The sequence below is a fragment of the Artibeus jamaicensis genome, unplaced genomic scaffold (genome assembly GCF_021234435.1).
Source record: "Artibeus jamaicensis isolate MK-2021 breed Jamaican fruit bat unplaced genomic scaffold, CSHL_Jam_final contig_465, whole genome shotgun sequence".
Taxonomy (NCBI): Eukaryota; Metazoa; Chordata; class Mammalia; order Chiroptera; family Phyllostomidae; genus Artibeus; species Artibeus jamaicensis.
In genome coordinates, this window is record NW_026521843.1 from 15,014,375 (window position 1) to 15,025,164 (window position 10,790).

At 43.3% G+C, this 10,790-nt stretch overlaps 1 protein-coding gene across 5 annotated transcripts; it reads right to left on the reverse strand.

The window, feature by feature from the left end:
- Positions 1–43: 43 nt before the first annotated feature.
- SUPT7L (SPT7 like, STAGA complex subunit gamma) lies at positions 44–10,747 on the reverse strand. Of its 5 annotated transcripts, none has more exons than XM_037146634.2 (6): positions 10,657–10,747; positions 10,275–10,535; positions 7,878–8,378; positions 4,478–4,802; positions 3,557–3,794; positions 44–2,158 (listed from the first exon to the last, which is right to left on the reverse strand). In XM_037146634.2, the coding sequence occupies exons 3-6, from the start codon at positions 8,288–8,290 to the stop codon at positions 1,896–1,898; spliced, it is 1,239 nt and encodes a 412-aa protein (XP_037002529.1). In that variant the 5' UTR covers positions 8,291–8,378; positions 10,275–10,535; positions 10,657–10,747; the 3' UTR covers positions 44–1,895. The 5 variants fall into 5 exon arrangements, with proteins under 5 accessions (XP_037002529.1, XP_037002526.1, XP_053523128.1 ...); XM_037146631.2 differs by having other exon boundaries at positions 7,878–8,489; XM_053667153.1 differs by having other exon boundaries at positions 7,878–8,489; positions 10,141–10,535.
- Positions 10,748–10,790: the final 43 nt, after the last annotated feature.

The following is a 10,790-nucleotide window of genomic DNA, read 5'->3' on the forward strand; positions in this document are numbered from 1 at the left end:
TGAACCTGTTCTTATAGAGGAAACCATACGCATTATAAAGCACTGAATATACCTGGGTTTTTTTTTTTCCCCTTAGTACCTTTGAATACTTTTCCCTTAAAGAATAACTTTTATGGATTGTGGGGGAAGGAGGATGGGTGGAAGTGGTAGAGAGTATAGGGATAAATGGTAGTGGCAAATAAAATTTTTTTAAAAAAAGAATGACATATATGGCCTACACTATCAGCCCTTATAAGGGCAGGTACAAAGTCTTACTCATCTTTGTATCCCTTGCAAAGGACGTAGCACATAATAGGTACTCAATAAATACTTCCTAACTGAATTAAATATTAGATGGCTACTGTATGGAAACCAATGTCCACTTTTATAAACAAAAGGCAAACAAAGCTAAGCCTGGAAAAGGGTTTAAATTAAGTGTGCTAAGGATGTACAATTAGCAAATTTATAAATAATCTGGTAACAGTTTAGATTATAGCCTTTCTATTGCATTCATCTTTATTCTCAATGCCTGGGACATTTAAGGCACTCAGGAGTGTACTAAGTTAAGCTGTGCCTTGATTTTGGTCTTTAATAAAGGAGTGCCCTGAATTTCACAAGACTCACATTCTGCGCCTGGAAAACAAACGTCAGCAGTATTTAACATGCTGGTACTTATTACCAAGGCACAAAGCACATGTTTGCTGACTCCTGGTCATCCCACTGCTGCACCATTAACTGTAAGACTGACGGAGACTGCAGGGCAGTACTGTGGTGGGTAACGACAGTGAAGTTGTTGGGGACATGCAAAGTGGAAAGGTACCAATTATCATTTTAGGGGCCGTGCATCCAGTAGGAGCATAATGTGCAGATGTAGAGTTCTGGCAAAGGAATGGACTGCTGTCCTCTAAGGCCAAGCAGATGCAACACATGGAATAAGCACAAGCCTGTCCTTCGACAGGCCGTTTGTTTCATTCAGAAAGGGGAAAATGAAAGAAACAGCTTGAAATAATACAATAAAAATACAGTGGTACCTCAGTACTCGTCCTGAATACGTTCCAGAACTCGAGATAGTGCCGAAACTAATACCAAACGACGAAAAATTTCCTTCTGCAGGTGGCATTGTGACTCACAAGTTCTAGCAAGTGTGATGAGTCCAGAGCAAGCGTTGAATGCTGATTTATTTTTTCTTGTCAAAATGCAAAAAGCAAAAAGCACAGGATTTGACAAGTTCTGAAGCCAACAAGTACCAAGGTATGACTATATTTTAAAAATCTGAGTGGAACTAAGAAAGACAAAAAGGATGAGAACAGATGGAATAAATCTAAAGCAAGAATAAGTGGCTGAGATAGGGCTGTCTGAACAACCAAAAAGTCTGTTACCACAGACAATTTTAACAGACTTCATGGGCAACAAGAATTTAAAAGGCTCCTGATGGAAAGGTTGTAAAGAATTTAGCTATTTCCTGTCAGGTAATAGTACTGGATTCCCAACGACTGAACCAAAAATGAAGCAAATTAAATGAAAAGCTGACATGTGATACCAGCACGCGTTTACTTGCGGGTCTGTTCAAGCACAGCTTTGGGGTTTAATAACACCTCGGCATTCTCGCGGGCCCCGCGACACTGGCCAGAGGGAACGATGATTCTCAGCTGTGCGAGAGGAACAGCCGGAGAGGCTAAGCCACGCGTCCAGTCCACAGTAGAGGTGGGTCAGAGCTGGAGCTGAGGTCTGCAAGTCGTCCCTGTGTCACGACCTCTGTGAGAGGTGGCTCGGCTGCTGTGGGCGTAGGAGTAAGATGCAAACTTGTTTCCTTGAGTCCCATTCTACTGAACTCAGGAAAATCCACTGTGGAGACAAACTCGAATCCATTGGGTTTTGTTGGGTTTATTGGTCCGGACAGAAAGTCTCCCTTCCTTTCATATTTTCCTCATCCTCTTCTTGCAGCGCTGGTTGAAGACGGGGGAGGAGCCCATGAGGCTGTCAGTGGAGTGAGAACCGTAGCTGCTGTCTGAGTCTTCGGGGCTCTGCGGGATCCCAGCCTCACTCATGCCCGACATGGGCTCCTCGAAGACATCGCTGCCCAACACGCCGTGCCCGGCGACATTGCCTTCTTCGCTCTCTTGAGGTTCCATTTTCACGTGGGCCAGGTTCCAAAGCGGGGAAGCATTCACCTCTGTACCTAAAAATGGAAGAGCATATAACTGCTGGTAAGCCAACACTGGAACAAAGTAAAACGAATATACTGTCCAGGACTGATGGATTCTGAGCCCAGCTTACATTCTGACTCTGGCTGGAGAATATGGCTGTATTTCTCTGCTTCAAAAAGTTAGACCAGCTCTGAATACCTTCCTTTCTACTTCCTCCACCCTCCTTTATCCAACCTTACCCACCCCCATTTTGCTAAACAAGGGAAGTAAAACTGCTTGTATGTGGAAAGATTCCCTGTCTCAGGGCCTAAAGGCAGGTACAAGCACAGGCTCTTCTTAAGTTTGCCTGTCCTTCCTTCTTTTAACGGGGCAGTCTTGTTTTCCTGCTTTTTGTCTGGGTCGCTAATCCTGTCTCACATTATGAAAAGTCAGTGATCACGCCAAAATGCTGGCAGTTCCTAGACTGTCAAAGAGACACAGCCCCGAGTCTCTGCAACACGGTCCTCCTATCTCCGTGTTCTAGCAATATTGTTCTGAGGTTATTCTTCCATGGTGAAAGGCTCCGCCTGGGTTTAAAAACTGTGATCTAATTCTGCTTAGGCCACACTGGAGGGCTTTCTATTTGCATTATTTGTGCATTGATGAAACGGCAATTTATATTTGTAAAGAACCAGTGTCTAGACTAATTTGCAATCTGACTTAAGGACCAAGTTGTCCTGGTTCATAAAGTAACAGCAGAGTCTATCTAGAAGAGGCCAGCTACCTCTGTGTAGCTCCTTTTCAACTGCTTTTAGCTCCAATTTGTTGTGTTACTCTAGCAAGGAAGCCCAACTGTTGACGTATATTTGAGCAATTAACACTCCTCTGTCTATCTGGAAGTTGTCTTCATCAACTGAGTACAAGCACCAGGAAGGACCAATACAGATACTAAGGCAGGGGCATCAAACTCATTTTCACTGGGGGTCATATCAGCCTCACGGTTGCCTTCAAAAGGCTGAATGTAATTTCAGCTCCTCAACAGTTAAGGAGTAGTTACATTTATACAGTCCTAAAATTACTTTGGCCCTTTGAAGGCAAGCTTGAGGCTGATGTGGCCCCGGGTGAAAATGAGTTTGACAGCCCTGTAGGGAAGGAGGGGACAGCTGCTTACCTTGCTGGGTCAGCTGAATTAACATCTAATCAGCAGATTAACATGTATTGCATCTACATCCTAAGTAGGAATCATTTAAAAGAATGCTTGTACAGCTGTGCTTGTCCTCTAGTTACAGAGAGGACCATTGGTATCTCTAGATTAGTGAAGCCATATTTGTTTTGAAACTTCATTCTTCTGCCCCCCCCTTTGTTATTCTGTCTTCAGAGTATGATTCCGTAACACAAAAAGCACTGAGATTCGAGATCTCCCAGAACCAAAGTAAGCGGATTTCTCTTACTTGAAGCCTGTGGTGAAGCCTCAACCTCCAGATTAGACGGGAAGCGCTCACTCTGAGCCCCAAGGACTCCCATGGGCAGTGACTGGTCTCCAGGAGCAAGGTCCGCCTCCAGTTCCTCACTGACAGGGAAGGGGATGTCACTCACAGGTTCCTCCTTGATCTTTACAGGCTTAGTGTCCTCTGTGGCCTTCTCAGGATTGACAATCCTCTCATACTCTTCAGAAAGTTGCTTACTAATCTATTGGCAAGCAGGGGACAATTTTCCAAAGAAATGTTAGAAACAAGTTGGATAGTCATGGAAAAGCCAACAGAACATGCATATGAATACGAATAAAGCATGCACTGCGAATGGAAGGAATTTGCTTAAGGTGTTGAGTTGGCATGTAAAGTAAATTTGTTTGCAGAGAGAGTATGTGTGTGTCATTGATGAAAAGCTACATAAAGGTGAAAAACAGACAAAGCTAAATCAGAACTGGGACAAAAGATCACATTTTTGGTTATAAAAACCAAGAGTTAACATACATACCGTAGGTGGATAATGAATGGTGTAAGAAATCAGAATCACCTCGAAAAGACTTTTTTGTTGGGTGTTAAAAGCCCCTTTTGATACTTTAGATTTGGGGAAACCAAAACCATGAACAAACTTAGGGCCTGCATGAGGCCACAAGTGTTGAAGAGGTGAGATATTTCTGGTTCTAACTCAAAGTGGTGTCTCTCCCCACCTTGCCACCCTTGGGCAGTATCACCTTGCTGATCTGTTTGGGCAGCTCAGTGATGAGGCCAGTGAATCTCAGCTTGGGCCTGAGGAAAGCAGGCTGTGTCCACTCAGGATCCTGTGCTCTGCATTCTATAGCAATTGCGGGATCCTGCTCAACGCCCGTGGACCACACATTTTTCCGTTCTCTCCACAGGCCACCTCACCTGTAGCATGTAACTGTGATAGTCCTTGATGCGGTGCTGCCAGAACTTCTGGAGGGAGAGCACGCTGCCAATGCCCACCTCGTGGAATACCTGCTCCATGACATCAGGGAAGGGCGTCTGCCCCAGCAGGGCTTCCCGGTCCACAGCAAAGCGCAGCAACTTGGTGAACTTCAGGCAATACTCGTGTGCCACGTCAGTCAGGGTCTCCAGGACACTCTCATTTGCACACTCAAAGCCTGCATGGGCCAGGATGGTGGCCACGGCCTGGTAGAGGAGCTGCCGGCAGGAGTGCCAGCTGAGTTCGGTCACAGGCTCCCCTTTCCCACTGGAAACAGAGACATGGTAGCAGTGTTATTAGTGCTCTTGCAAAAGGCTGACCTGTCCTATCTCCCTACAGGCTTTATAATCCCAATCAAACCGCTGGCCCAGCTTTCCAGGGGAATCCTACACAGGTTACACAGCCCAGTTCCACCTGTGCTGCTGTCAGAGCATGTCTAAGCAACCCACAGCCATATATTCCGAGCTCCTCCGATTGCACAGTTTGACTAGGCAATACATGCCTGTAAGAAAGAGTATAAAAGGGCACCCAGTGAAAAGGAAGGGTCCTTCTTATACCAACTGCTCAATTTTGATCTCTTATAGGGTCCGATTAATTTTAAGAGTGCAGCCTAGACACTGCTCGATGTGCCCAGGTTATCTCACTGGAACATGGCCCTCACATGCTGGGCAGCATATGGCCTTTCAGAAATTTACAGTCCCAACTGGGAGGTTCTCACGTAACTGCAACAGACCACTTGTAAAACTGGGGAAGCAACTCAATTTTACAAAGCAACGTAGAACATAGACAGCTTACAAAGCCTTTGAATCCTCTCCTACACTGTGAAATGAGTAGGGTCCACATGATTATTGCTATTTGGTAGGTGAGGAAATCGAGGTTCAGAGGGGCTGACTTGCTGAAAGCTGTCTAGGTGTTATTAATCAGTGCCGCATGGGGCTTCTAACTCCAGATTCCACGTTCTTCATAAGGCACCATTTTGTACCTAATCTCTATTGCAGAAATCGTAATCTTTCCAATGGACAACTTCAAAAAGTTGTCTGATCTCCTAAAAATAACTCTTAACAGCTTCTAATAAGGTACCTGTTCTCCTGAAATTTCCTATCTTCTACTTCACCTTGACAAAGGAAGTAAATAGTTAAAATATAGAAAAATGAAATAGGCCACAGAAAATTACTCTCCCCTGCTCCATGCTTGGCATGGGTCAGCCCTTGTAGTACAAAGAGCCCTTGAGGAAGCACTCACCCACTTTATTCTTCTTATCTGCTCAGTAGTGCAATTTACATAACAATTGGGAAATAAGAAAACCAATTGCCAAGTAACTTTTCATTTACTATTTTCATCATTTCCTAGGCATTCTTTCTGGGCCAAACACTTCAGGCCTCAGAAGTGCCTAGTAAACAGAAAGCTAAACAGTTTTGCTTTACTTGAGTAATAACATGGACCTGTATATTTTTGATTCGCAGGCCAGCACTCAATCCACTGAGCCACACCAGCCAGGGCATGGGCCTATATATTTTCAAAGGAAAAGAATTCTTTTGGCACCCTCATAACTGATGCAAATTATCTTTGTTACACAGTTTCTTAAATATGTATAAAACAAACTACGTATGACTCTCTGATGTTTATAGCTTTGTAACAATAAAGTTAGAAATTTGACACAAAACTACAAAATTCTAAGTAGAAACATCAATTTAATATGATGGACAATACTATTTTGTTACAACTAAATTGCTCTTGAAATGGTGCTGCTTGCTACAGAGCAAGTATTTCTAAGTTGGACTTACCTATAAAAATGTGCCCCACATGTAATTACATAATTAATTATTCCTCCCCTATTCATGATTCCAACTTCACCATGACATCATCTGGACTTCATCAGCCCAAATGCAACTTTTACATATTAAGTCTATTTCTGTTCTTTTCTTGTCAATTTGGGACAATTAAAATAGTACTATTATAACAAATAGGCACGTGCAATAAGTGATATACAATATTACTTATGTAAATTTTTGTTAAACTTAACTTGCTCTAATCTTGAGGAAATAGCAAATTCAGTAAGTGGGATATCTAGAAGACAAATGATCTAAACTCTTAAGAAAAGATTAATATATTTTTTAAAAAGAAGAAAGCTTGACTAATGTCATCCCAATAATCTTAAATTAATAAAGTAAAATAATAATAATATAAAAGAGGAAGCTATTCTGGCTTAAAAGACACTAAAATGGCATAAACCAAATGCAATGCATGAATCTTTGTTAGCTCCTGGATTGAGGAAAATTTACCTACGAAAGATATTTCGGGGACAACTGGAGAAATCTGCATATGGACTTGTTACATGATACCATTTAATTAAGTGTTCATTTACTTTGGTGTAATAATACCATGGGACTATGCAGGAAATTTTCCTTATTCTTAGGCTAAGGTGAAAAATATAGACATGAAATATTGTGATGCCTGTAACGTTAAAATATTTGGCAAAAAAAATGTGTATATGCATTTGTGTACAAACATGGGAGAAAGTAAATATGGCAGAATGTTAACCTGTCATATAACTAGAGTAATCGTTCACTGTACTATTATTTAAACTTTTCTGAAGGTCTGACAAATTTCAAAATGAAAAGAAAAAGTTATTTGGCACCAAATGCAAACTTGCTGAACTCCTACAGTAGCACTAGGTTATAAGTCAGCCATTCAAAGCTCCAGAGCAGGGCTTCTGAAGCTTAAACACACACGAATCTCCTGGAGGTCTGTTACAGGGAAGATTCCAGTTCTGGGGGTCTGGGTGGGCCTGAGACCACGTCTCTAACAAGCTCCCAGGTGATGTCGATGCTGCCATGTTCAACCAGATTTTGAGCAGTGAGGATGAAGAATGGTTTTATACAGTTATTTCTTAAGCTGTGTTATCAAAATGAAAGTACATCATTAAAAAATTCTGGTATAGAACTTATGGGTTCCTAATAATACCAGAGTAAGTCTATGAATCTCAGTTTGAGGACACTGAGCTAAATCCATGATAAACATTTTAAATGAGAGACAGACTAGGTTCTGAGGACGATGAGGCCATGGCCTGTTTCACATACCAGGGTCGTACCTGCTCCTAGTAAAGTCCTGGTACATAGCTGGCACTCAATAAAGATTTACTGCATCAGAAAATTTAAAAATACAGACTTTGGGTTTTGAAGATTGGGGTTCAAGTCTTAGACTTCCCATTAATTACCTGAGCAACTGAGTGAGTGACTCCTATTCTGAGTTTCCTCAGGGAAATATTATTACGTGCTTACTAACAGGGTTGTTGGAAAGATTTTGTTGAGAAAAGTAACATACAGCAAAACCTTGACTTACCGATAAAAGTCACTCTCTGGGTCACTGTGCCGAATCTGGAATGGAGCATTGGGATTCTTACAATCTAAAGGCAGGAGGTCATCAGGAAGAGGAGGTGACCCAGGACAAGAGGGAAGGGGTTCACCCTCTTCAGTCTTTACACCTTCTGTCTGTTGCTGATTCTGGGCCTGGGCTGTGGCAATGAGGTTGCGTAGTCGCCGGTTGTGCTGGATCAGCTGAATGGTATGGATGGTGAGGCTGCATGGCTCCGACGGGACATCCAGCATAGTGGGGGGCTTGGGCTTGTTGGCTGAGGGTTGGTGCAGGGGCGGGTCATGGACTTCCACTAGACGGAACTCCCGTGGCAGCAAGTCAAAGGAACTTCGGTTGGTCTGACTTGATGAGATTGGTATCTCGCCCCAGTATCTCAACATTTTGGAATAAGAAGAGTTTCCAAGTCAAATGTAGATGGTATCCTAAAAGTGGTGTTTCAGATCTCTGCCAACTGTAGATTATAGGCTTCTGAAGTGAAAAACATGAAGTCTAGCTGTTATTTATGTGAAAAGTAGTCTGTTCAAGACCACTTAGAAAAATGCTAGTGTCTGCCACACCACAGGACTAACAATGTTTTCCCTGAAGAAATCAAGAAAAATACAACTATTAGATGACAGTCATCAAATCATACATAATGATAATTCCTACTGCACTGAACCACACAGTGAAATTTGGGTTACTAGCTGACTAAGAGCTGCAGTAGTATCTGGGATTCTATTTTCCATCATCATTCCCAATCCGGAACAATTTGAAAAGCCAGTTACTTAAGTAAGACCTGGAATGTTTTTCTTTTTCTTTCTTTTTAATATCAATGTGTGGTTGCCTCTCACATGGCCCCCACTGGGGACCTGGCCTATAGGCATGTGCCCTGACTAGGGATTGAACTGGCAACCCTTTGATTCCCAGCTTGTGTTCAATCCACTGAGCTACACCAGCCAGGTAAAATACTTCTTTATCTTGACACATATGTCCTGGATCAGCAGGAGAAAAGGAAATAGAGTTAAAATAGGAAAAGTGGCTTTTATTCTGTGTGTTGTATATGGGACCCTTTTAACTGGTCCTGGTGGAAAAAAGTGTTAACCAGTAATCTAAATGGTCTTAATGCCTTCAATTTCTGATACACATATACAGGAAGAATCTGAGAGACTTCTGCTGACTCCTAACTGGTATTTCCTGCCTCCCATCTCTCCCTGTGTCTAATTTACCCTCCAGTACTGCTACACTTACTCTTTTAAAAACTCAGATTAATGGCTTCCCATTGTCTATTGGAAAAAGCCAGTCAGAATTCTTTGGTCTACCATTCAACAAAATTCACAATCTGGCTTCAACCTACCTTTCCAGATTAATTGCTCATATGTCTCTTCAAATTCAACAATTATCAAATGCCAGGCATTATGGGAGGAGACAGAAACCAATGCAAGATCCCTGATCTGAGGTGAGGGAGTGAACCATGAAAAGAACACTTCAATATGCAAATGTATGGTAAGTGCTGTTCTGGAGGTACAGACACTGTGCGGTGGAAGTCCAGTTCCTGGAGGAAATGACCATCTCAGTTCCAACAACGTCATACAACCAGTTTCTTGAGCATGCCATGCATTCTTTAAGGAATTTTTCTGCCAGAAACTCCCTGCCACTCATCACATCCCTGGTAGACTTATGCTCATTCTTAAGTCCCCACCCTCCATGACCTCCTCAGTACACCTTCCTCCACTATATTCTCCTAGCACTGCAATGAACGGCATTGCACGTTCCATCCCAGCACTTACCTCTGGATTTAAATGAGTTTTTATCTCAACTGATTTTATTCTCCCATCTCTCTCTCAAAACCATGATCTTAGTACAGTGTCTGGCTCACAATAATATTTGGAACTTACTGAGTGTTTACTACGTGCCAGACTTTGCCTTAATTGTTTAATTCCATTTTCTCAACTACCCAATGAAGTAGATACTGTTATCCCATTTTTCATATGTAGAAGCTGAGACCACTTGCCCACTTGTCACAAATGGCCAAGGGGGAAATCAAGACAGGCTCCAGTGTCTGTACTTTTTTTTTAGCAGCAGTAAGTTCTTTATTTTATTTATTTTTTTAATATTAAATTTTATTTAGTTACTTTTCAAGTACTTTTTTTTTTTATCTATTTCTCCCATCCCACCCCCCCCCCCCCCGCCCGGTCTCCCCCCTCCCTCCCATTCCCCCCCCTCCCAGTCCTCATCTCTGTGTCTTTCATACTTGTTCCTCAAAATCAGTGTCTGTACTCTTAACCACCACACATGATGCCTCAATAACTGCTTTTGGAAAGAATAAAAGAATGGACGAATGAATGAACGAAGGGACCAAAAAATTGCCCTCTTCCCTAACTTCACCGAAAGGAGTACGAAGAACAGGTTCCAAGCCCAAGGAATGTCCACTGGCCGCGGGCGCCTCCACAGGCTCAAGCACAGATCACGTGGTCCTGGATTCGCCTGATGCCCGGGGCAGCGGGGAGACGAGGAGGTCTGGCCCTGGAAACGCCACTCTTCCCTACCGCGTTGGGAGAGCCCGGGCCTGAGCGGATTACTCCGGGGCCGGAAGGCTGGTTGCGGATTAGTGATCCAAGGCTTCCGGAAGAGCTTCTCGGAGGCGGGCTGTGCCAAAGGAAGTGCTTATTACCCGATGTGCAACCTCTAAACATGTCCCCGTCTGACAGTTGTCCCGACCGCCTCTTTTCGGGGTTCCTCTTCTTATAACCTTTTTAGCCCTACCCACCTCTTAACGGCGCTGTCTTCTCGCAGCTCCAGCACCGCTGCCCGAAGAGGCCGCAGGGAGCTGGGGAGAGGGAGGCACGGAGAGGAACGTGGAGACCGAAGGGAGAGGTTTCCCAGGACCGAGTTTCGAGACTG

What these genes read in the sequence shown, in the direction of transcription:
- SUPT7L (XM_037146634.2), bottom strand. Translation starts at nt 8,290, where the DNA reads ATGTTGAGATACTGGGGCGAGATACCAATCTCATCAAGTCAGACCAAC. An exon ending in CCAGAGAGTGACTTTTATCG is followed by an intron (nt 4,803 to 7,877) that starts GTAAGTCAAGGT and finishes CTCTGTTTCCAG; the next exon opens with TGGGAAAGGGGAGCCTGTGA. An exon ending in GGCTTCACCACAGGCTTCAA is followed by an intron (nt 2,159 to 3,556) that starts GTAAGAGAAATC and finishes TTCCATTTTTAG; the next exon opens with GTACAGAGGTGAATGCTTCC.